The 27,524-nt window shown below is 41.7% G+C and overlaps 1 protein-coding gene across 1 annotated transcript in view; it reads right to left on the bottom strand.

Moving 5' to 3' along the window:
- col14a1a (collagen, type XIV, alpha 1a) overlaps positions 1-27,524 on the bottom strand; it is a 137,538-nt gene that overhangs the window by 1,708 nt on the left and 108,306 nt on the right. The window contains exons 37-46 of the mRNA XM_071901633.2: positions 26,621-26,716; positions 25,830-25,883; positions 19,616-19,669; positions 13,950-14,003; positions 13,724-13,795; positions 9,326-9,361; positions 6,770-6,836; positions 6,276-6,467; positions 3,909-3,986; positions 2,659-2,814 (exon numbers count right to left, since the gene is read on the bottom strand). Coding sequence (XP_071757734.1) covers positions 2,659-2,814; positions 3,909-3,986; positions 6,276-6,467; positions 6,770-6,836; positions 9,326-9,361; positions 13,724-13,795; positions 13,950-14,003; positions 19,616-19,669; positions 25,830-25,883; positions 26,621-26,716 — 859 coding nt within the window. The remainder of the gene's footprint in view (positions 1-2,658; positions 2,815-3,908; positions 3,987-6,275; positions 6,468-6,769; positions 6,837-9,325; positions 9,362-13,723; positions 13,796-13,949; positions 14,004-19,615; positions 19,670-25,829; positions 25,884-26,620; positions 26,717-27,524) is intronic.

Here is a 27,524-nt window from a genome sequence, read left to right as displayed (position 1 = left end):
ATGAAGTACGGGGGCCTTGAGGGAGTCACTGAGGGATCATTGAATCTATCAATTTCCTCAAATTTGAGTCTTATTTATTGGGCAGAGAGGGAGGGACGGAGGGAGGCGAGCACAGGAGGAGGAGAGGAGGACGGTTGGAGTGCTAGGAGAATGGTCCTCAGTAATCATTCCCATAGTCCTGTTGAGCTTCAGTCAGGAAGAGGAAGAGACAGAGGGAGGGAGGGAGGGGAAAGAAAGAGTCGGAGAGAAGATGTTACCTCACATCAGGAGGAAAACCCAACGACACCAACAAGTTAAAACCTTTCAGACCACTTCGACAGAACTTTCCCAGCTGTTGGGTCGCGGTTCTGGAGGCAGAAAAATTAATGTTGGAATCTTCAACGCTTTAGAGGAAGAAGATTCACACACTGTTAAAAACATATTAAACCCACATGTAACTCGATGAAAAAAACATTCACATAAAGTGATGGAAGAGATGGAAAATGTGTCAAATCTCTATTTCTCTTTCTGTATCCAAGAAAGTGCAAATAAAGATTTCCAACAGTGAAAACAGATATAGGAGTGTTATTATACCATAGAGTATACCAAGAAGACCATGCATCGTGACTAATATTGAGTCAAAAACTGTTAGACCAGCCATTTATTGTAGTTACACGCTGCAACTACAATGCTCTAAAACTGCAAAAAAAAAATCAATTTGTCCTCTTCATATGTACAGCATGTGCACAGCAAATATTTCTCAACAAATGCCCTGTTAAAATTGATTGATTCATAGCACTTCTACACTCAAGTCTGAATTCAGTGTAATTATGTTCTAATAAAAAAGATCTATAATGTGCATTCAGGGTTGATACTGTATGGGGATAGAAGATTTATGCAAGGGAAAACATACAACACATTGAATAATTAATTCCTCTCTTCTTTTTTTAAGTGGTCAGTAAAAACACTTAAGCGGGTTGAGTTTAATGCGCAAGGAAACTCCCTGCATGGTTAAGAATAACGGGTATGATTCTTCTGACTCATAAAATAGAAATAGAAAGAAGACGTTCTGACTGGAATCCCTTTATATTCAATAAATCTGGTCTGATGGATGAAGTAATGTCTCATCCATCAGCTACTTTTAGCAGATGATAAATCAGGGAGATGACTTGTCAGAAGCCGTTAGATGTGTAACGGTCGGGTTGAGATGGCCCAAGGCAATGGTCACTCCCATTAAGTCCTGCAAGGTCCTCATTAGTATGGATATTCAAACATGAACAATTTGTGTGTGTGTGTGTGTGTGTGTGTGTGTGTGTAACATCTACTTTCATAAGATCCCAATACAGACAAATAGCCACGCTCAGTGACACAGTTAATTTGTTAATCCATCAGTGTGGACATGAGTGTATAAACTTCACAGTGGAACAACTATAAAAGCCAGATTACTCTCCAATTCTCTGAGAGGTTTATGAGGACAATAACTATCTGAGAGCCTGCTGTCACTGTGAAAACTATTTCAATGTTTTATATTTATAAAAAAAAAACAACAACCCAGTTTTATAAGTTGGAAAGACTGGGCAGGGCTGGGCTGTTAAGTTGTTTATGTCAATGAAATTATCAAATATAAAAATAAAAGAAATAACCAAATGTCTGAATTAATTCCTCAAGTAATAAAAGTCGTCAGCTGACGTTTGTTCTGAACAAAGTGGGCGAACTGTCTCTTAAAAGTAGAAAATGACAGAATGTAATTGTGGCTGAGTTGCATGAGGACAAAATGAGCTTTGCATAAACAGCAGAGAATGTTTGATTCCTGTTCACATCTTATGCCTTACATTTCTCCTTATAAAATCAATCTCAGTGTGTATGCTTTCATTTGTCTATGTGTGATGCTGCTCTTAAAGCACGTGTGTGTGTGTGTGTGTGTGTGTGTGTGTGTGCGTGTGTGTGTGGCCTTTTGGTAGCTACATCCAACACTGCAACCCAGACAAGTCTTGGTTCACAGATACTGTAGGATTAAAGCATCAACTAAATACTTAAAGGATAAGGCCGGTGTTTTTTAATGCATTGTTTACCGTCAACAAATCCTATGAAAATAATAAAATCAGCAATGATTTTGTTTTGCCAACAAGTCTCGTCCATGTAGCCGGTGCCCAATGAAGCCATGTCCCAGCAGCCATAGAACTCCATTGTATTAAAAAAATGATTAAAAACACGTCAAAGAGCCATGCCGCTGCTCTGGACAACATATTTCATCATCACCATGCACCGGGCCGGCCGACTTTTTCCTCAAACAACTTAATAAGCCGGCTGTAAACACTTTGCGATCTCAGGAAAGTAGTTCCGTAGCACCAAAAATAGTCCCCGGCGTAATGAAGAATTTCTTCCAATTTGATTTGGTAATAACAACAACAGCCTGACTTTTCGTGGTAACAGTTAGCGATTTTTAAAATTGACACTATGTCTTTGTGAGCTGTATTTCACGGTTTTTAGCTTACAATTGGAGCCGATGACTTCCGGGTTGACGGCTAAAAACGGTACGTGGGAAGTCAGAAAGTAACGGGAGTAGAGCAAACGCATTGTTGATTTTGTTATTTCCATAGGATTTGTTGACGGTAAGCAATGCATTAAAAAACACCAGCCTTATCCTTTAAAGTGTAATTGCGGCTGAATGAAACGCACCTCCAACGTTGTATCCCAGACAGGAGTTCTGGTCACAGTAGCCTGGCGGGCCGGACGGTCCTGTGGAACCCGGAGTCCCCGGCCTCCCCGGTGTCCCCTGGTTACCGGGCCTACCGGGGGGGCCCTGACTGCCCGTCCTTCCTTCACCCGGTAAGCCTAACGACGGAGTAAAGGTTTGTATGAGTTCACGAAGTCAGCTTTCAATACATAGTCAATGGAACAAGTACAGGACAAGCTTTGAGAAGGAGGGAGGTAGGGAAGGTAGGGAAAGAGAGGGGGAGGATCATCCTGGTGACTGTCACCATCACCTTTTCCATCTTTGTCTAAATCCTTCTCCCTGTTGCCGTAACATTGTGACACTAAAAATTAGGGGGCAGCAAACTCCTGCCTGTCATTTCTGGATGTGGGAGACAGTGGATGTCCTGAGGGCTATAGGCTATAGGAATAACATAGTCCTTAGCTGAAATGTAGCGGTATTTCCCTTTAACCAGAGAGCTCTGTTTTCTGTTTACACAGTAAAAACTGCTCCATCAGGACTCACTTTAGCAGTCAGCAGAAATATGAAATCAATATTTTGGGGGTTTTCATTTGCCAAGTGCTAAAATTATCATCCCACAAATATTCCGGCAAAGCACAGCGGATAGCGGCAGAGCGCACCGCCCTGTCCCGCTCTTTCAGAGAGGGGATTTGTTTTTTTTTTAAAGGTTTTTTTTTTATCAGTTACTTGATCATAGAAAAGTTTCCGGGGAGTTTTGTCAGCTTGTTCAGTGAGTATTGATCGCACAACAGTAAACAGAAAATCCCTGCACTGACGTGTTTTCATAAGACAAACCTAAACTCCACGGTGCACAGAGAAATCAATACAAGAGTATTATATTCATAGTCTAAAATGTCTGGATGCTTTTCTTAGACAGAGATTCAACAGACAGTGAAGTAAATCCAAAACATATTAGGTCCCTGTGCTCTTCAGTTTTTATATTAGCAAAGTTTGTGGTTTTGTTCTGAGGAAACACAATGAAAGGAAAGATCCACACGATGCCAGTTCAGTCACAGCCTGGAAACACCCGAAACAAATGTGCAATAATAGAAAGACGCTGAGTTACTCTATTTGAAAGTACCTGCAGCACCTTGACAAGTTATTTGAGCAATGAGTGACGAGGGAGAATACTGTATGGGTTCTACTTGAATGTGCTTATCAAACTCCCGCTGAACTCTGTGTATGTGTGTGTGTGTGTGTGTGTGTGTCTCACCCGGTGGTCCGGTCGGTCCTCGGGGTCCCTGAGTTCCCACCCCTGGACTCCCCCTCTCCCCCTTCTCTCCTGGGAGACCTGGAATCACACACAGTTACAAGAGATTAACATCAAGTGGTATCTCACTTTGGTAAAGCATGTGTAGTTGTTGGCACACTTAACTCCTCTAGGGTTTATTAAGACTCTGCCAGCAATACTGGCTATCCCAAATACTGGCGCTGCATTACAAACTTTTGTACAAAATGTGCTAGATAAATTATGTGAGACTGATCAACCTAAAAAGCATCTATGATGGATTTAGATCAGTCTGTTCTGTGTTTCTTTCATACACTCTAATATTACTGGACCATATAAAACTGGTGATTTCCATTTTTTTCCCTCTAGATTGCTTTTATGCACAGAAAAGTTTGTGCTATGTACATAGAGATAACAGGAATTGTGTTTGTTTTAGACGAAGTAAATCTCATTTTACATTTCCCTATTTTACATGGACCTTAAAACTCTTCTCTCTACAATGGCAGCCTCATCTGGAGATATTCCCTCTACGATGGCTGACTAGTCTAGCCACCGTCTCTCTCTCTTCAGGATAATGACTGTATGTGGTATCTATAGTTTGTCTATTTTACTGGAAAGCAGAGGGCTTGGTAAGGAGCCTGCTTCTTACACAAGCCACTTCTTCCTTCCTGACTCCTCTGGTATCAGCGCTCAATGTAAATGGATTATGTAGTTTATGTGTTTTAGAAGAGAGGAGACGGGACCATCTGCCTTAATAATAATGTGTCCAATTTTCTTATACGTGCCATAGATCTCTTATCCTTACAATATTTGACTACTCCAGTTTCAGTCGGCTGTGTAAAACTGTAGAGGAGTTTGTGTGTGTTGGACCTGTGGTTGCAGACTACAAATGATATTGGGGTGAATTAGGGAGGCCCTCAGGACAAAAAGGTCTGAACCGCTGATTTAGAGCAGAGGAGGAGGCAACCATCCTGGATGTTTCCCCACAGCGGTTGACTAAACTCAGCTTTCCTTTCCCTGCGCAGGGTAATTCAGTATGTGGTACTTGATGTGGGTTGTGTGTTATAGGGATGAAGAAGGAGCCAGTTATCCTCATAAAGACTGTTTCTCTTATAAAGGGACTGTGGCAGGAGAATGACCTCATGGATATTGGAGTTACTGTCTTGTGGACTGGACTGAGCCTCCAGGGAGCTCTAACCCTAACTGAGCTTGTCTGGTGAACCAGATTGCAGCCCAGGCTCAGAAAAGGACCGAACAAGCAGACAGGTTGAAGCTCCAAGGGGAGCGAGACTTTGTTGTCTCTCTCTTGTCCAGTTTCTATTCTCTTCTTTTCACAGTCAAAGCCCCTGGCCATTGTTCAACGGGGAACTGCATCACGTGTTTGATTATTGTACAACCACAGCGCTCTTACCAGCTACACATTCCTGTTATACTCTGTAGTGTTTTATAACAGTGGTTTTCAAACTTTGCAACTTTGCAAACTTGCAGCCCCCAGACGCTCACACACAAAACAGTTAACCTTTTGCTATTTGACTTGGTTTGTTATTGGAGGAAGCCTTAAGGCTCCAAACATTCATCGCTTTGCTAGAAAAGGACATTTAAACCTGATGATATGTTTGCATATTAGAAATACTTTTTTTCACATTTTCTAAGTCATCTTACAGTCTAGTTTGAGAAACCTTTACAGTGACTGACTGTTGGCCAGTGCCTGCTCACTGCAGTAAAGGCTGTTTAAACAATACTCAAATGTTTCTCCACCTCTTCTGATGCTAATATCCACAATAGCATGCAGTTAGAGTGTCTAGACGCAGCTCAGACGTGAAGTATCTTCGTTTATGTTGGAACAGCGAAGGACTGATAAACCCATACACTGTGTTAGTGTGTTCAGGCCGCAGAGTTTAAGTGTGTGTATATTACTGTGGGAATAAGTTATGTTTGGAAATTACTAAGTGTATTTACCTCTGTCTCTGTCTCTCTCTGCCTTAATATGTCTGCCAGTGAGTCTAAGTCTTTCCGCCCCTCTCTCTGCACCTCCTTCCTACACCTTCATGACATCAAGGCTTAAAAATCCTTTGTAGACCCGTCTCCTTCCCTTCATGAATAGATTTTAATAGCTGGAATCAACAAGGGATCACCGCTTTCACCTGATTAAACCTGATCAGTCTATTTCATGGAAAGAGCCGGTGGTCCTAATGTTCTAATGTGTATATTCAATCGTAATTAAGGTGATATGCTTAGGCTGCGCTAAATGGCCAATTCTCTATATCTGTATATATATATCCTAAACCACACTGCTTCTCTCCCTCCTCGGCCTCCCTCTCCCCCCTCTCTCTCCCCTCCCTCCTCTTTCACCTCTCTCTCCCGGTCGTCCGTTCTGCCCGTTGGTACCAGGGAAGCCTGGTCTGCCGGGTGGGCCTTGCTCTCCCTGAGGTCCCGGGCCACCTCTCCTACCCGGCTCTCCGGGCGGTCCTGGCACTGTTCGGATAGACACCGCCGACTGGCTGGGGATCTGGTTCAGGACGGAGTTATAGCGGGACAGGTGGCCTGGAAGAGAGAGGAGAAGAATCGGTTGAAGCGATAAGATTTATCTTTTTAGTTTTTTAGAGGGTAGTTTTTAGTTTTTGTTCCTTTTATTGTACCATATCAGAGAAAACATGAGGAAGGGCCAGTTGTTTACAACTGGCTGAAGGGTGCCAACAATGTAATAATTCCTTTTTATCTGTAGCTCAGTAGGAAGAGGAGAGAAGAGAAGAGGAAAGAAGATGAAAGTACAGGAGTGGCAGGGGAGAAAGAAACGACGCTGGATGGCGGTTTGTGTAAATGTTTAGATATCTCTGATTACTCACTCTGGATGAGCTGTTCACACACTTGCCGTGCGATGGCGCGCACTGCAGCTTGGGATTGTACATCACCCTGGAGAGCAAACACAATGGCGTTAGGATCTGATATCACACAAACACGCACACACACTCCACAAAGCACAGCCATACACTAGACTGATACTGCTATTCTATTTGAGCAGCCACAGGAACATAAATTTCCAGACCAGCGGTTGATAAATTGGTCTGTGTGGGTGTTTTAATGAGTGTACTCCACCTTTGTTCCACACTCTCATGCCCCCTATATTCACACACACCGAACAGACAGCAAGCCGTCTGACAGCAAAGTAGTATTTTTACAATGCACAATCAAATCTAAATCATAATCTAATAATAAATAATATTTGAGCATAACCTTGTTGCCTTCGAGTGTGCTTCCCCTTGGTAACTGAATTCTGTCGGTATTCTACAGGAACCCCAGAACGAAAAATGTTTAACCGCAATCGACAGTCAACATTGTTCTCCATGTGTAGTGGGAAGTGTATCAATCAAGACCAAATTGAAAATCCAAATGGAAAATGTGTTGTTTAAGTCACATCGAAATGAAAAATGGCACCATGCTAACTATCAAACATGCACCTGCTTGACAATTTATGCAAAAAAAAAGAGACAAAAAACGATTTTATTGTATTTTTATATAAAAATCTCACTACTTTGACTTCCTGGAAAACAGAAAATCTTTAGTTATGACTTCATCGTGTACCAGGAAGCGTACATGAAGATTCCAACCAATAAAACCATCACAGATTTTTGAACAATCCCGCCTCTCCCTCCCATCAAATGACCCGTGTGATAGCAGAATGGAGGGAGGTGCTAATTGTTCCTCCCATGTTGCCCTGTAAACCAATAATTTACTGGCAAGGCATGTTTACAACAATATTAACTGTTGGTGATGGTCGGTCAGTGGGGGACAGCATTAAGGCCCTTGATTATTGTTGTATAAGTGTATTAAAGGGATAGGTCACCCATAGGTCACCCACTGTAACACCTATTATATCACTTACCATATGGTACAGTAGCTCTGTTGGAAAGTAGCAAGTGTTATACTGGGTGGCCGATCCCTTTAACAACTACTGTACAAAGCAGACTGTGAGTGGAGCTATGAATGGAGCCGGCTAGCATGGTGTATGTATGGTGTATGTGTGGTGTATGTGTGGTGTATGTGTGGTGTATGTGTGGTGTATGTGTGGTGTATGTGTGGTGTATGTGTGGTGTATGTGTGGTGTATGTATGGTGTATGTGTGGTGTATGTGTGGTGTATGTGTGGTGTATGTGTGGTGTATGTGTGGTGTATGTATGGTGTATGTGTGGTGTATGTGTGGTGTATGTGTGGTGTATGTGTGGTGTATGTGTGGTGTATGTATGGTGTATGTGTGGTGTATGTGTGGTGTATGTGTGGTGTATGTGTGGTGTATGTATGGTGTATGTGTGGTGTATGTGTGGTGTATGTGTGGTGTATGTGTGGTGTATGTGTGGTGTATGTGTGGTGTATGTGTGGTGTATGTGTGGTGTATGTGTGGTGTATGTGTGGTGTATGTGTGGTGTATGTGTGGTGTATGTGTGGTGTATGTATGGTGTATGTGTGGTGTATGTGTGGTGTATGTGTGGTGTATGTGTGGTGTATGTGTGGTGTATGTATGGTGTATGTGTGGTGTATGTGTGGTCAAAAGCACAACAATTTAACATGAAAGCCAATAAAGAGCCATAATTCAAAAGCTGACAGTCTATTCTTTTGTCTTGTAGTCATCATTTGATGTGAAATCCTTAGCAAATAGCAAAAAACGGCAACTACTTTAATTCACTGTCCCACGGAGCTTTGTTCCAAATGTTTACTTTTCTCCTGTTGGCATTATTTTAAGTCACTCTGGATTAAAATGCCTAGATGTGATCGAGACTGCTACATGGGTTTTATCATATGGCAGATGCACACTACAAGGTTGTAACCAGATTTAGCCACAATTGGGCCACACAAATGTACAACACTGAGGTGAAAATCCTATGTCATATGTTTTTTCAGAGGCTTTCATGTTGAGTCCTCCAAAGGGGAAAATTAACTGCAGCAAGGTACAAATGTCCCTAACAGTTGATAAAATGGTCCAGAAATGGGAATTACAGGTGCGCTTCAAGTTGGCAAGTCTCAAGCCCTCGGCAGTGATGGCTGTGTCAGCAAAATACAGACCTTGCTATACTGCAAATTTGAACCATGAACGTTGATTTAATTCAGTTTGCTCTAAACGAGGTCGAGGTGGGAGAGAGAGAGAGAGAGACAGAAAGTGAATATGTTTGTAAAAGAAAGACAAAGAATGAGAAAGAGTGTATGTTCGTAGGAGAGATAGAGTGGGGCAAGGAGAGAGAGAGTGGTGAGGTAATTTGGTTTCTTCTAAACAAGGGTGTGAAACACAAGTGAGCAATTGTCAGAATTTTACACCTTCAGCAAAATAACAATATTTCCACAGCAAAATGGGGCAGTAAAACTTGATTTGTTCTAAACAGCGGTTGAAGTGTGTGAGTGGAATGACTTACTCTCTCTCCCTTATCGCCTTTGGTACCAGCAGGACCCTGGAACATAAAAACACAGAGGGAGAATAAACATTCAACTGGGAGAAACAGGCACGCTCATCTCTCTCTCATTCGCTCTCTCTCTCTTTCTCTTTATCTCGTTCTATCTCTCTCCATTAATGTTCCAAACCCGTTACTCTCCATCTCTCACCCTCTTTCTCGCCGTTCCTCTCTCTAGCTCTCTTTCCTTCTTTCTCTTTGCCTCTCTTTCTCCATCACACACACACATACACACAAACGCACACACACACACACACACACACACACGCTCTCTCTCTTACTTCCCCCTTTCTCTCTCTCTCTCTCAATGATCTAACAGCTGGTAGAAGTAAATGCGTTTAAACTTCGACGAGTGTGTCCAATTTCTTGGTTGCCTAAAGACACACACACACACACGCACACACACGCACACACACACACAAAGCTAGTGTGCCTACAGACAGAGAGCAATTGCTGTGCCTTTACAACCCCTTGGATGGGCTTGCCTTCCGCTCCTGCCAAGCACTGTAAAGCACATAGATGCATATCTGAGCATAACACACACACACACACACACACACACACAAACTTGCCAAGCACATAAAGCGCATGGATGCATATCTGAATATAACACATTGTAATCCAGAGGCAAATAAAAGACAAATATTTCCTGGCCACAAAACCATGTGCTGATATGATAAATATCAGTTTGATGCTGTTACAGCCTTTGAAAAAGGTTTGTTTGTCTTGGGGGAAACATGTCCTTGACCACTGACTGACTGGCTACGTGTGCATGTGTGCGTGTGTGTGTGTGGGTGGATGGAGAGAAAGAGAGTGAGAGAGAGAGGATGGGTGTGTGTGTATGTGTAGGCCTGGCATATCATATGCATATTATATTGCGGATGATAGAATACCTATGCCAAAATTTGACACAGCGGTTGAACTGGAGTACAGGTCTCCCAAATAAAAGTCTTCTCCTGGACCTCCTTTGCGTGTGTGCATGTGTGTGTGCGTGTGTGTGTGTGCGTGTGCGTGCATGTGTGTGTGTGTGTCTGGATCTCCTGAGTCTTTCTGGGCATATAAATGTCTACAGTCCTATCATGGTGACATGGGAAAACTAAACCAAACTATCTGGGAGAGCCAGAAGTTAACTGAGCACAACAGTAATTTAATATATTTTCTAATACTCGTAAATACAGGAGTATCTCCCAATCAAGTTACAATATAATTTATTTTGTTATTTGATCAAAACTATCTTCTCATAGTGCCCACTACATATAGGCTCTGTCAAAGTGCATAGTCGATGGGAAAATCTACTTTTTCACACAAAAAGCTTTACAATTCAACCACAGAGTTTGTTATGACAACTTTCCTTATTCACAAGGCTAAGATGTGACTGATAAAGCAGCCAGGAGGAGTCTACTGCTTTTTTCTTTTTAACTGGCAATACTAAAGCTGCTTGCTAGCAAGTCTAGTGAGATATATTAAGCGACCCTCAAGTGGTTGAGTCATTTGAAACAACATTCAGAAGTATTTTGCCCAGGTCAGACACTCAGACACATGGCCACACACTCATCAACTATGACAACCTGGACCCATTGCCATGGAGATTCTCACGCTAAGTGACTGAATACCTTGCAAAGACCTGTATTATAAGCTACAAATGCAACATTCTGTATTACTATTTCATAAAATACTGGTCAGGTCGTACTTAGATCAAATGTATGAGGTTAATTTTTGTCCCAGATAATTAGTTCTATTATGAGACGTTTTGTGAATATGGATCTAGACAGATTGAACATAACATTTTGTTCTTAGACAGTTTACAGTGGCAGCTGCTGTAGAAATCCTCCCATCCTGCATCTGACAAAATGCTCAACACAGTGGGTCAGACTGTGGTTCTATTGTGTACAGCTCAGCATGCTGCAAAATTGGTGGGACTGGTTTCTATGCCGCATTTTGAGGCAGGTTGCGGCACGATGAAGCAAAATGCAAAATTCCCCAAAAGATTTAAATGGCTGCTATTGAAGATAGAAACCACTTATTTTCTCTTGGAGCAGCAACGTGGCTAAGGGTTGCAGGGGCAGAACGGGGACTGAATCAGCAATTTAATGTTGAGGGCGAGGTTTGAAGCTGGAAGATCATGAAGTTTATGAGAGAAAGCTGGAGGAAAGTGAGAGATCTGATTTTTCTTTGTCCCTGTATGTGTGTGTGTGTGTGTGTGTGTGTGTGTGTGGGTGTGAGAGAGTGTGAATGCGAGTGTCGGGATAGTGATTTACAGTCCTCCTCCTCTCAGCCAAAGTTTGCTGCTGGCCTTCAGAACTGACCCTAGACTAGATTAGCTGTCACCAACATCACAATATCATCTGTTCCTCTTAGCATTACACAAAGTTTGAAAACCAGAATCCCTTCCCCCTGTATCCTTTTCCTTGTTCTTGTTTTGCCCCTTGCACATCTTTCTGTCCTCTTTTTATTGTTGCTGAACAAATGCTGACTCATTCTACTTTTGGAATCAAAGTTATACCTTGATATTTGATTTTTAGATTTGTCTTTTGGCTAAGTATCTCACTAGAATTAGCTTGTGGCTAAAGCTAACAATTGATTTCAATGAGGAATGCTTCGAAAGCTAACATATAATATCAAATATAACAAATATATTATCTGTCTTCAGCGTTGGGAGGAGATGGAGGGATGAGAGGGATCAGGAAGAGGAAGAGGACAAGAAGGAGAAGAAAGAGATAAACACAAACAATCCAAGAAGCGTGATCTCCTTGTTGTGTTGGAACCAGACCATGATGTTATTTACACTTAAAGGATAAGGCCAGTGTTTTTTAATGCATTGCTTACCGTCAACAAATCCTATGAAAATAACAAAATCAGCAATGATGTTTTGCCAACAAGTCTCGTCCATGTAGCCGGTGCCCAATGAAGCCATGTCCCAGCAGCCATAGAACTCCATTGTATTAAAAAAACGATTAAAAACACGTCAAAGAGCCATGCTGTTGCTCTGGGCAACATATTTCATCATCACGATGCACCGGGCCAGCCGACTTTTTCCTCAAACAACTTAATAAGCCGGCTGTAAACACGCTTTCGATCTCAGGAAAGTAGTTCCGTAGCACCGAAAATAGTCCCCGGCGTAATGAAGAATTTGTTCCCATTTGAATTTGATTTGGTAATAACTACAACAGTCTGACTTTTCATGGTAACAGTTAGTGATTTTTAAAATTGAAACTATGTCTTTGTGAGCTGTATTTCACGGTTTTTAGCTTACAATTGGAGCCAATGACTTCCGGGTTGACGGCTAAAAACGGTACGTGGGGAGTCAGAAAGTAACGGGAGTAGAGCAAACGCATTGTTGATTTTGTTATTTTCATAGGATTTGTGACGGTAAGCAATGCATTAAAAAACACCAGCCTTATCCTTTAAACAAATCTGTAACCCGATGTGACACAGATCTGATCTTATCAAATCTCACTTTCATGTCTTCTGTAAATGCAGCCTGCCGCGATGACAGAGAAACATGTAATGAGGACAAATCAGGAGGAGGAGAAGAGGGAGAAGGAGGAAATGGAGAGGTCATGTCCTCCTTGTTAATTTGGATAAACGTCAAACTCTCCTGGGTGGTCTCAGAGGGATTCGTATGGAGGACCGGTTCACGGTCAATACCACAGGCTTCCCCCGACAACTGAGGGAAGATCTTAGGCGTGGGGTAATCCAAACATCCATTTCAGATTCCTAAACTTTGCGTAGGTGGGTTTGTGTAGAATCCGGTTAATGAGGTTCAGGTCTGCCCAGAGAAAACAATCTTATCTAAAGTTAAGAAGCAAGAGAAATAGCTGTGGTCGTCACTTTTCTTACAGGAAATTAGAGAAGTTCTGCAGTGTTCTTCACAGTGATGTATGGCGCGTCACGAGCGCTGATCATTGGCTTTCGTCTGATTACTTTTACTTCTAGTTTCCTCTTGTTTGTAACACAGTAACACAATAGTGTGGTTGCCCTTTTCTATTTTTTTTAACTCAGTTCTTCCTAAACTTCCTAAACCTCACACCTGTCACCACTCTCCCATTATAGCCAAAGATATGTGGTGTGTAAGTCTTACAAACAAGCAGTGCGAGCATATTAATGATATTTAATGACATTTAATAATACTTGCTTTGTTTATTTCAGTAGAGATGACTAGACTAGACCAGCCTGTAGTGACACTGTCCCCAAATATGAATCCTTTTTCTCAAAGGCCTCACGCCACCACATGTAATACAGCTTCACTTGCATTGGTTTCAAAGGAGAGTTGGAGTGTCTCATGTCTAACTGCTGTTTCAGGTTTTTCTACCCCACCAGAAAAAAATCTGGGGAAACCACTGATATGAAAACTTTACTTACAGGAATTCCCTGATCTCCATGGGACCCTGCAGGCCCACCTGGTCCTGGGGCTCCAGGCGCTCCTGGGGCTCCCTGAGAGAGAGACAGACGAAGAGAGGCAGAGAGACAGACAGGGAGAGGAAGAAAGACAGGGGGGGGGGGGGGGGGGGGGTGCAGGAAGAGTCAGTCAGAGTCAGTTTATGAGGGTGATTTGCCAAAGAAAATTATCCCGAGAAAAATGACTTACTATGGGTCCAGGAGGTCCTTGTTGTCCCTGTGGTCCATTTGTACCGGGCAGACCCTGACAGAGATGCAGAGAAAACACACAGCGTATTAAATATTAAGTGCACTTTCATCATTTTAGGTTGAACAATGCAAGTGCAAGGTTTGCACAATCCCTTTCTCAATTGTCAGAGGGATTTCCTGCAAGACACTAAACCAAACTAACTTTAACATGGTTATTTTCTAAAGAATATCACAATTAACACACATTTATAGCAATGGAAACCAAACTCGCCCAGTACCCTGCTGCTTCTTCTTCTAGTACTTCTTCTGGTCGCAGGACGACCTCTTTATCTGTTGGGTAACCACTGTCTCCAGTCAATCCTCTATGTTTAGTTTTCTCTTTACTTCTAGACACAGTGTACAAAACATAAGGACCTCCTTCCAGGTTTGTTGAGTTTTACACAATGAGATTGTTGAGTTTTACACAATCCATGTTTTAGTCGTCTCACGGTTTATAAAATCCTGTCGAACCTGTCTCCTCCACTTCATCTACTTCTCCCCTATATGGCTGCAGTAGATTTAAGTGAGGAAATCAATAACACATTGTAGCTTTAACCTTTCGTAGCACATCCACAGCTGTGGTCATAAACTGAGTCTTTCTGTAGGTCCCTCTTCTTAAAGCACGTTACACTGTCATACACATTATGATGATTTCATTGTATCTCACAATCATTGGGTGATTTTTCCAAATTCAACTGGTGACTGAATGGACACATTCCATGATTTGCGGTCCCCCCCTTAAATTGTCCCCTGCAGATATTCAGGTTGAAAGCTGCCATCAGTATGAAAAAGTCCTGGAAAAAAGTTTGGATGTCAGTCTTAGTCTGTGGTCACACATTGAGGCTGATGCCCTTTCAACACAGACACTCTCCTCACATGGATCTCATTTTAGACTGTGTCAGGATACAAGTCTTTGATGAAAAACAATAAAATGACTCGATGGATATTGTATAGAGCGCACTAAATACCATTTGAGGGTAATTAACTTAGGTTGAGAAACTTGGTACAACCTTAATCCCTAGTTAGCTCTCTGATGGCTTGCACGTATACTGGAGATGTGTTATAATATCTTGTTTAACCACAAAGCTTCAAAGCCCACTCTGTAAGCCACGGAGGACGCCACAGTGTTGAGTGTGGGAAACTCCCCTGTGGTGTTACATCGTAAATGCTCCCCATACCAGCTACAGCCTTAAGCTCTGTCAAACTCTCATGGGAAGCTTTACCTTCCAGATGAATATGCCTATTCCAAATATTTCACTGCAAAACAATGTATGCATTCATTACAGAATAACAAACGCATGAGCATGTTAGAAAAGCTCAGCCAGAATGTGACATCAGAAATCTCTTCTGCTAGGGTCACTCTGGTGTCACGCAGTAAACACTCCCCAAGTTAAACCCTCTAATGGGGGTCTGGAGGAGGCCATATTTCCTCATGTCTCATAACGTCATACACGTTTTACTTTGAAATCCTTTCAGATTGAACAGAAGCATATTTGGAACAAGAACAATCCCATTCTAAAGAGGGAAAGGTCACAAAAGACCCACAATGTAAATATATACCACGAGCACTGTGTCATTGAGACGCCGCAGGCCTCATGGTACAGGAGTCAGCCTGGTGTCACACTATTAACACTCCCCAGTAAATCCCACTAATAGGCCCTGGAGCTAGGCCTCTGGTGGGACTGTGGTGCTTTGGAGAGGCATCCAGAACTGGGGCTCAATCGGCAAAGCAGTGGTAACGTCACACACACAACAGAATTGCAGGCTATATGATAATCCAGAAGTTCTTACAGTTTTTCTGATCGAGGTCCAAGTTCAGTCTCCTGCCCTGGGAGCCAGGCTCATGAAAATGTATTACTGATGTTATGTTTTGGAGGCCAACCAGCAAGAGGCCTATGGCCTGACCCTAGTTTAAGAAATTGGGTGCTAATCTAATTCATATTTTTGTATGCATGCCCAAATACCCACATGCAGTGTGCAATTACACCCAAAGCTGAGTGCACAAGTTCTCTGAATCTAACCCCCATTTAACTAAGAATAATTTCTTTGTTATATTAAACTTTCTTCACACAGTGCTACGTTGAGCTGAGGATGTAAAACTCCATTTTCAATGGGAAACTGTACCGTCTCAGTCTTGGATGATTTACAGTCCAACAGTATCTCTTAAATATCAAAGTTGGGAGCCAGAATTGGTTGTGGACGTGTTGTTTGAGTGCTGCTAGCATGTTTTAATGAGCCTGGATCCCGGGGCATGATTAAATGTACTCAGTTTGCTCCTGGGCTGAAAAAGTTTAAGAAGCTCTGCAGTACAACACTTAGTAAAACAAACGATGATTTATGCCTTTCCTTCCTCCATATGACTGCGATATGGACAGATACGGCGCCCAGGAGACAGTTACTGTTGTTTTTGACCGATCTAACTGGCTAGTACACTCTTGGCCAAACTTTTGTTCTTTCTTCACACTCAGCCAGGCTCTTTTCGTGTTTGTTTTTTTTATAGCCCAGATAAGTGTTGTATGTGTGTGTGTGTCGAGTGGATTGATATGATGCAGATAAATATTACTGTGAATCAACATAGCAAGATCTTGGTAGCCTACACTGTTTTCTACACATTGGATTATACAGACTAGTGACTGTGATAAACCCCCATCAAGCTGGTAACTCAGGCTTGTGAATGGATATTCATTTTCAGATGCTACTTTATGTTCATAATAAGCTCAGTTGGTTCTATTCTATATTTTAGGTAACCACAAAATCTTCTCTACATCACTATCAAATTAATAGTGATTGCAGCAATTGAGTTAAATAAAGTTACATTCTGTAGCCCCCATACCCATAACATATTTCACCGCTTCCCCTTCCCACTTCTTTCAGCGCATCTACTGGAAAATACTTTTTGTGGGGAATCCAGCCTGGGAACATTGCTGCGAACATTGCAGTTAATTTTGTAGCAATAAATTATCATGAAACGTTCTGATTTGAGATGTTTCCTGTCCTGTATGAAAACAATATTATAATCAACTCCTTATAATTCTACAAACAGTAGATCCTAGTAGTCATTACAATCATTATAAATACAAAATACACAACTAGATCTATAACGCTGTGTGTCTGTTAACCCTGTTGAAATATGAATGCAGGAGGTCTGTCATAATCAGTGCTGGGAAAGGGGATGTCTTTCCCCTTTTATGGCAGCTAAAATTGCACCCTGATTACAATAGTTATCATGTCAGATTAGTAATTTCACATGATCACGCTCCCTGATTACAACCGTAATCATGTATTCTGAGTGCACGGATGTATTATATCATCATACAGTTCAGGCTAGCGACTCAAAATTTGAAGATGACTGGAGAAAAAGAAAAAGAGAGATACCTGAAAAAGACTGAGTGGGTGTAGTTCAATTCAGTAATGCTATACGTAGAAGTGAATGGTCTGATATGGTAGATTTGTTCAAAATTTAGGTTACTGTGAAACAATAACCTGCCTCATCTTTAGCCCTAACCACTTAGTCATGACTCCAAAACACTACGAGTTGTATAGCTTGAGAAGAGTCAGCTCAGTTAACCTTAACAGGGACACCCTTGGGCCAAGTGTGGACATACACTCTTTGATATGAAATTTAACTTTTAGCTTCTAAAATGTGTATGATTTCACATCACTTGGCAAAACTGCGCTAAAAGCCCACAAAGAGTGTCTGGAACTGGCCAGCAGTGCGATACTATGGTTAACTAGAATCTGATATTATCTAAGCACAAAATCAGTCAGATGTATCAGTGATGAAATTATCAGTTCCCAGTCAAAACAGCACAGAAATTAAAAATGTCTATTCAATTTTGTTGAGATGGCCAAGTCATGTGTTTAGAAATGCAACTATACTGTTTACAGCTACTGTTGCCCAACAGCTGAGGAGCTCTACTTTGGACACCAGACATGTGTCATGTTACCTGAAAGCCCTCTATACCTTGTGAGCAAATAATTGGGATAGTATTTTGATAGCTCAGAGTAGGTAGAGGTCTCTACCTTTGCGTTTGGGTAACAGAAATCAACAAAATTGTGTTACTCCACGTGCAACAGGAACAGACAAAACCTGGCTGACTATTGCTGTTACAATTACACAGTTGCCCCAGTAATCTAAATTTATTTAAATCTAATTTATTTGCAGCATGGAAATAAATTAGATTGGTATGCATTGGTATGTTACACTTTAAAGCAACAGAGAGGGGAGACAACAGTCCTGAGGGAAAGCGGCTTAAAGAATTTAATACAGATGTTACTTTAACACTCTGTACTGGCACCTTTAATTAAACTCAAATAAACTGTGAGTTAATAATTTCCAAGGGTTTGCTAAAAGTTCATGAACCTCCAACCTCTCTGGCATGGTGAGGAGGAATTCCAGCCAAAACACAAGTGTCCCGAAGGAAACGACATGACAAGCCTGAAAACTATGTACAAGGTTTTATGATATCTACTGCTGAGGGGATGAGCTTCTGGATCCCCTTCAGCCTGTACGGAGCGAGCAGATGGATTATGTTTGGTATCTTTCACCAAGCCAAAAGCCAGACCAGGACAAAACTCTTCTGTTATCACATTTCATATTTGGATAAAACCTCCTCTTTCTGTTTTGCTGCACACTGGCTGTGTTTCTGTGTTGGTATTTACAGTCCAGTTGGGTATTGTATGGCCTTATTCCACTGTGAGCGTCAACGATAGCCAGCTGGTATCACAGGGCTTTTATGAATTCTCATTTATTGTGAATTTAGTGTTCTGAGGCTCTACAAGTGGTGAAACTACTGTATGTATGGTGGGGACATAAGACCGAGCAGATGAGCATTTTGGAACCTGCTTGTGCTTTAAGGGCAGATAAACCGCTGGACAATCAGCAACCACTTATTATTATTATTATATACAATTTACAGTATCGTACCGCAAATATTTTTAGAGACTTTTAAAGCTACTGCATGTATCTTAGAACACAACAACCAGGTGCGACTAGCAACTAAAAGTCTTGTGTTCACTGTTTTCATCATGACAAAGTCCCTTGTATATTATTCATTGTTTTATGTGCTTTACATCTTTTAACACTTACACACTAACACTAACCCACAAATGGACAGCAGTGTTTCCACTTGGCCAGAACATTAAAGATAGAGACTTGCTTTGTGCATTTTCCATCTTTTACTGCATACAACAAAGGACATAAACTGTTTTAACTCATATTCTATATTTTAACACCATGTATATTCTCAAAACCATTTTCAAAAGGGGTTTGCTCCTATCTTAGATCACCCTATTCAGGCACTACTAATGGTGTCAGCAGCAAGATATCTCATATTATTGTTAGCCTATATCATATCCATTTATCTTTGCCTGTGGGATGTATTTATTTTATTTATTTATTTATTTTGCATTTTCACCACAACAACTGCCTTCTCTGAGTGCGAGCTTCAAGATTGTTTTTTCCATCTCATTTAACTCATAGCACAAAATAGAAAGTTTATTATGTCTATATATATCATCATTGATATGCAGTATCCAAGTATCACAAAGCTCTTAGGTTGGACCACCACAGCACAAAGTGGAACAGCAATAGCAACCAAGATAAGTTATATCAACGTGGTGTCTTACCCTCCCTCCTGGTGGGCCGTCTCTCCCAGGTGAGCCCGGGCCTCCAGGAACCCCCTAAACAAAACACAAACAAGGTGGGTTAAATCACTGTCCCAAAACTGACAGAGCTCACTGCACATATACATGGTCCAGATAGTTAACATCCATTTAGTAGAGGTATAAAATGCAGAAAAGCAGCAGTTGAATACTGTATGCTGCAAATGTGTCAACTTTTTGGTGATGGCATTTGGCAGAGCATCACTGAACGTGAATTCATACTGCAAGAAGTGATTCGACCCATGAGAAGCTCTATCAATTTATTCCATCGCATCAGTTTTCCCTGCACCTGCTATTCCTCCAGATTACACCTTTATAAAATAACAATTCCAGTACCTGTACTTTTCTTAGAGTACTTCAACAGCCACATGACACACAGTGTAATAAGAAATGTGTTTTTTTTCACATATCAGAATTAAAATGCATACATATTTAAGATTTAACCAGAGCTCAGCGTGTCAGGGAGGCAAGGAGGAGTGGTGCTTCAGAAGCAGGTAATGGTTCAGTGTCTTGCTCAAGGGCACACTGACAGGAACATAACCGATAACCTTCTGGTTACGGGACGGTCTCTCTACCCAGCAGGCCACCCTGCCTGTCCACTGCATCCCCATACATTTCTCCGCAGGTCAGTGCACATAGCCTATTCCAAAATCCAGTCATAGATTAAGTGTTAATGTGATTTATCTCTGTACTTCAGTATTAGTGGAGAGCTCATAAAATAGGACAGTTAACACTGTTAAGGTTCTACAAATTATAGGAAGGGGTCGGAGAGGACGGGACTACTATGATTAATGACGTGCTGTTGTTTAAGATGTTGGCCCGATATATCTCCTCCCAAGACATTGGCAATGATATCTGCCCTGTCACATTCAACCACACACACACACGCACACACACACACACACACACAAGCACAATAAAGTAGAAAGCGAGGCACACTCTAAGCAGGGAAATAAGCATTCACATGTGCACATTAAAACACACTTTGAGATTGAAGAGTAACTCTCAGGCATGCGTGCTGGAAGTATGCAAGTGCATAAACCTGGTATAAACACACACACACTCAGACACACACACACACACACACACACACACACATACAAACACAAACACACACACACTTATCTGAGCCTCTCAGGCTGGTCTTGAGAATACGTGCTGGAAGAAATGAATGAACAGAACCCAACTGATCAAGTGATTTTGTTTCAACACATTAGCCTCGGGAGCCCCCCAAGACAGATACACACACACACACACAGCTGTTAGTGTTCTACACAGATCAGGCTTGAGCAGTGAGGATGCGAGGCTAAGAGGGGCAACTCCATACATCTGTGAGAGATCGAGGAAGAGACAAAGTTAAATCATTCCTACCCTCCTACGCCAGCAACACACACACACACACACTTATACACACATAAATTCATATTCCTCTCTCAGACAAAACACATTATTACTTGGTAACATGTACACACAAGTACACACACTCAAATAGAATGAAAATGAGAGAGATGAAGAGAAAGATGGACACACAAACACACGTGCACACACACACACACACACACACACACACATTTTGCTATTCATTGCAGCTGCTGTAGATGCATTTTTCACTGTCAAATTGAAACAGAGGTGGAGGGGACTGCTGATGACAAGGTTACATTGTATTTACTGCGGAGAGAGATAGAGGGAGGAGAGACAGAAGGAGAACGGGAGAAACAGGAAGGGGGAAGAGAAAGAGAAAGATAGAGAGTGTGTGTGTTACAGAGGGAGAGAGAGAGAGAGAGAGAGAGAGAAAGAGAGAGAGAGAGAGAGAAACTGAGGTAATTGATGTTTTAGAGTTGTGATATTCTCTGTGGTCCCCCGTATATTACAACAGGGCCCTGGAAGCTACAATATTCCCCCACTGAGCCATACACACACACACACACACACACACACAAACCCACATGCACACAGACCCATTCATATTCCTCTCTCTGACAAAACACATTATTACTTGGTAACATAGTGCGGCGCAGGGCAGCACTGCCAGCTTTTATTAATAGGACTATGCAGGGAGAGAGCTAGATAGTGCTGCATCAGGAAGTCTTGTGGCTCTCAGTGAGCTGGTTCAGAGACTAGTTGTTCTCTTCTCATGAGACTGGTTACTGATTCCACTCTTAAAAAAGATAGTTTTCAAAATAAAGCAGGTTTGATAAAAGGTAAAGTTGTGAAACATGCCGAATTTGACACCTACAGTATGACTTGCTTTCATTTAGCGTTGGCGGTGGCTCAATGTTGGATCACCAAATAACCAAAATGTGAATTCTAGTCTCGTCTGGTCTACAGAATCTAATCTCAGTAAGATAAACTTTATTGATCCAACGTGAGGAAAATGGGATAGCCATTACACCAAGAAAGTATAAAACAATAAATACGCAAGGATAAAAACACCAAGAGAACACAGCGCTCACCCGATAATATGAAACTTTAATCATCGGGGACATGATTATCAGCATCAGCATAAAAACACATTATCTTTACAGCTGCCTCTGCCCAAAACACATTTTCTGTTTATCTGCATCAGCACAAACACCTATCCAATACAGTAAATACCACCATCATCATCATCATATCATGTAGACTTATTATAAAGAGCCTGACAACTGCTGGCACAAAAGAACTCTTAAACCTTTCTGAGGAACATCTCAGCATTACTACCCAGCCACTGAATCCACTCCTAAAGTCATTAGACACCCTGCAGAGGGTGACCATCATAATGCAGTATAGTATGGAAAGTGCCTCTAAGGTCATTAAAGGAAGCCTTCAGAGGGTGATCATCATACTGCGGTATAGTCTGCGCTGAAGGTTGATTGATTCATCGGTTTGCCATAATCAGTAATCGGCAGATGTGAGCGGCGACTGTGGCCGGTTGCGCTCTGCGGTGTGGCCGGAGCCTATCCCAGCATGCATTGCGTGGAAGGCAGGGAAACACCCTCGACAGGTCGCCAGCCCATCACAGGGCGAACACATACGCTAGACAGACACACACACTCACGCTCACATTCACACCTATGGGCAATTGAGAGTCTCCAATCCAGACTTGCATGTTGTTGGATTGTGGGAGGAAACACACGGGGAGAACATGCAAACTCCACAAGGTACGGGGCCGAGATTCAAACCCAGGGCCTTCTTGCTGTGAGGCGACAGTGTTAAACTCTGAGCCACCATGCCGCCCAAATGAGCATGTATTTAATTATAATCTGCTTTTTCCTTTAAAAATCTGTATAGATCTTCAAAAAATCCATAATTGGTCAACCTCTAGTCAGCACCTCAGCTCTGTGATAACCTGTAATGAATCTGGGCTCAGGGCAATAAAGCAACCTGCCTTCTTAATTAGTTTACTGATCCCGCTTCTGTCCTCGGACAACAGAGCAGAAGGGAACGCTAACTAAAATCCTACTATAAAATGAGGAAAACTCTGTCTGTCTGTCTGCATCCATTTTGCTCCTCAATGGGTTGGCCAATCAATCTGAAACTGCACATGGGCATTGAGCATTGGCATAGGCAGGGACTGACGAAGCTGATTTTTCCATTTTCCCAAATTTACGCTGTTTATGCGCATTTTTGGCAAGTCTGCGCGGAGTTGTGGTGCGTGCATCCCCGGGTATGGACTAGTACTTTGATGAAACATGTAAAAAGTTTCCTGCTCACTTCAAAAACCTGGCTGGAGTTTCTGAAGGAAAAACAGTCTGGACCGGGCTTTGGCAAGAGTGACATTTTGTGTTCTTTTTCTAGCTCATCGGCCACATAAACATTGTAGGATGGACCTCGACTATCTCCATGATAAGTAGAAATGCAGGATGATGGGCAGATAGTGCTGTACTGTGACTGTGTGAGATTGTGATGGAGCTGGTAGAGCTTGCAGGGCGACTGGCTGCCACATTCTCCACTCTGAACAGCAGACTTTTAGGAAAGCACTTAAATTCAGCAAAATATACGTCCTGCAACATCTCTTAGAGCTTACTGGAATCATTTTAGTGGAAATGTCTGCAACATATCTGTTTGGTTTAAACTTTAAGCACATTTTTAAGTTATAATGATGTGATAATGAGGCATGCCATGTAATAGTGTTGGAAGTTGAAGTCTACCTTATGAGCTATACTGCATGTCTTCACAGCTCTAACTCCATATTATATATTACTATAATGTACGCTAAAGAAAAATCTCAGTCATAACCTGTGTAGTGTTTTTTCTATATATCTAAATCATGGAGAAATAAATTGTGTGGTGCATTCTGTAGCCCCTGTGAGCTGCTTTTTATCAGCATATTCATTATTTCACCTCCCTGATGCATTCAATATTTAACTCATCAGTCTATGGGAAAAGAAATGTGTGCAAATTCAAGCCCGAGAACTTCCAAACTGGACCAATTTGTAACAGCAACAGGTTTGCAAGCGTTAGAATGTGTCAAAACAACTTTTTTCACAGCAATGGATTAATTAAAATAATCCTACAGATAGCATCTGTAAAAACATAATTAGACTGTGTCACCAAAATTATTTTAACAATGATATATTAATGAGAAAATCTGCCATGTAGCACTTGAAAACATAATAAAATAAACTGCCTCCAGGTAGAGTTATTAAAACATTGCCCCCCTGTCCTTCCAGTTGTCCACAGCTCCCAGTAGAACGCCATTAAATTAATTCAGAATTACCTCTCTGATTGGTTCACTGCCCAATAATGGAGACACTGTAATGATTATTCACATCTCGATGATTCCATTAGACTGCTGTGTGTCTGTGTGTCCATGTGCATGTGTGTGTGTGTGTGTGTGTCAGCAACAACACAGTCAATACATGTGCACACACACACACAGGCACACCGTCACACAAACGACAAATACACACACAGACACACACACAGACACACACACACTCACACACACAGTCCACCGTGAAGCTTTATCTCTGCCTCTCTCTCTCCACTGTTCTCTCCAACTCTCCTCTCTCCTTCTCCTCCTGGTTTCTCACTCAGTCAGTTTGTTTAATTATCAAATTGCCCTACAAAACCAAAGTGCGTAATTACTGAAGCTAAGAAAAAGGTTACCTTCTGTACCGTCACAACTAATGTTAATACAAAATGAATGTGATGTAGCAGCACTTTTTTAACATTTTTTAATAACATGAAATGGCTCTTGACCTTTAGAACATACACAAGTACGCTAGGTACTGTGCAGATACTGCTGTTTGCATCATTGAAACTGCACTGCCTGGTAATACAAAATAAAACAGCAGTAACTACAAATTAATGAATGATGAATGAATGTGTATCTTTTTGGCAAACAAACAGGATTTACTATTTACACACATGCCAACAATTTGTAACAGAAGATGTAAGCCTATCAAACTAGCTTATAACAAGTTGCTTCTCCAAAATGTTCGTAACTGTTGATAGTTAATGCTAATAAATCAATATATACAATTTTTACAGACTCAAAATGGATGAATTGGGATTCAAAAAAATACTTTTTTTGAATCCCAATTCATCCATTAAGCCAATATTAATATTTTCACTTCTAGCAGGTGATTTGTTATCAGTGGGCCACCTACAACAACAATACAACGCCATGGAAGACCAGGGCAGACAACACAGACTATAGCTGAAAAGGTTTAAATGCAGAGGGAAACCAGTTAATACTGTGGTTTCTGCCGTTTGTGGTTATTTTAATTTTGACCGTCTGAAATTAGGTATTAGAGACGAGTCAAAATATATAGTCTGTGTGTCAGGACCTAATGATGTTTTACAAAGTGTTCAGTTCCCTCATTCAAGACACACTGGCAGTGGGAGAAATCACTCTGAATGTTAAAGGGACTAGAAACTAGTTAGGTTACAATTTTTTATGGCATTTTCTTGGGCATTGTATTGCGGAGAGTAAACAGAAAGAGAGAGAGAAAGGGGATGACAGACTCTAATCTTTAGAATAACAAGGTGATTTGATAGAGAGGAATCACACACACATCACTGTGTTCTGTGATGCAGGGGATCATATCAACATGTTCTCGCAGCATACACACATATCACCTCTGTGTCTTATCATGTGTGATCAGTCAAAGCATTTTTCTCCTTGAGTAAAGCTGACCACACAAGGAAAAGATGCAGCGGTGATTTTTGGGTGCGGGAAAGGTTGTCTTACCATGGGTCCTGGCAGACCGGTCTCTCCTCTGTCTCCCTTCTCTCCAGGAGCCCCCTGCAAAACAAATGGGCACTGTCATTACAACTGAGCTGGACCTGCGGCCATACAGATAGCTACCAAAGCAATGGAAAAAACCAACATCAGTTGTCTTAATAAGATGCGGGGCCACCACAGGCCCTCAGAACAGCTTCAGCGTGCCTTGGCAGAGAACCTGCAAGTGCCTGGAAGTCCATCTGAGGGATGTATCAACATTTGTCAATTTATTTTGGCACTTTTCTTGACAGCTCAATACTAAATCCATTCCTAATTGCACGCCATTTGTGATCTTGCTGCACACAGGTGGGAGCGAAATGGCAAACAACACACATTATGTGTTTCTTCTGTAATCTAATGTAGCAGTCATGCTTGGGAGTAATTTTAGTTTTTGGTTCCACATCTGTCCGTATTCTGGTCCCAGATATGGTTCTTGTGCTGGTTGCATTTCAAAAAAGGTTTTTCTTCTGACACTTTATCATGAGCACATTTCCTCTAAACATTAGGACTACAGTTCTTTGTGTTTTAGAGGGAAATTTTGCTAAATTACACTGTTATTTTAATTTCCCATTTTCTCAAGTAGTGGTGAAATTTCCTTGATGCGGTGGTGCAATACTGCTGAGGGAATACTGAGGAAATATTGTGTGAAACTGTGATAAAGTTCACTTTGTTCTGCACTGACACTCTTCTCTTTTAGTAGACACATACATACAGTACATGCAGTAGACAAACACGAGCGTACAGACACACAGTCTTACTGGGGGCCCCTGTATAGAGAGTCCGCTAGGTCCCTGAGGACCAGGGGGTCCTTGGGGTCCAGGAGGGCCACTCTCTCCCACTGATCCTTGAGGTCCCTGTGAGGATAACACAACAATTCATTCAGTGAGGACTCCACTTGTGAATTTTAAACACCGTCACATATTGATGACATTCAGTGACAGCAATACACCAGCCTTGCCAATCCATCTGTACTAATAATACTGAAGAACCAAAGTAGCAAACAAAAAGACATATTGTGACAAAAACAACTCTCAAATGACGGGTTAGTAGGTGGGAAGGATCAGCAATATTAAATTTACTTTCAAGAAAGCTGCAAGATAAAACTATTAAACATAAAAGATAAACATGGTAAATGTACATGACAGTTAGAGTTCCAAGCTAGTTTTTTATTTTCTTAACCAGAAAAAGAAAACAGAAGGTGTCTGGTTATCACATTCAACCTCCATTTAATGTGAATCAGCCAGTTTCAAAATAATGTTGCAGAAAACACATGGACACACCTCCATTGCCTCGGGGGCCGCGCTTAATCAATGCACACAACGTCCATCAAGTTAAAACTATAAACCCAGGTAACCTTCATTACCACAAGCTTCAGGGCAGTTTCTACCACTGGCGGTTTCTATAATCAGATCTGCTCCAGGAAACAGGTTTAGACACTTGTCCATCCATCTCTAATCAGGTTGTGCCAGTATGGTGGCTCATTTGATCCATGTGTATGAGTGGAAGCCAGGAGTTCCTGCAGCGAGACTCAGAAAAGAGCGATTCCTCTTCCTCGTTCGCGCCGCTGATTCCCTGCACTTGCAGCTTGTTGGCTCAGCAGCAGCAGCAGCCAAAGTAACCTTCACTCCTGCTGTATTTATTGTTTTACTGTTCAGCTGTACT

Source organism: Centroberyx gerrardi, chromosome 12, assembly GCF_048128805.1.
Source record: "Centroberyx gerrardi isolate f3 chromosome 12, fCenGer3.hap1.cur.20231027, whole genome shotgun sequence".
Taxonomy (NCBI): Eukaryota; Metazoa; Chordata; class Actinopteri; order Beryciformes; family Berycidae; genus Centroberyx; species Centroberyx gerrardi.
Note: the sequence above shows the minus strand (reverse complement) of the source record. Positions and strands in the feature narration are given on the sequence as shown.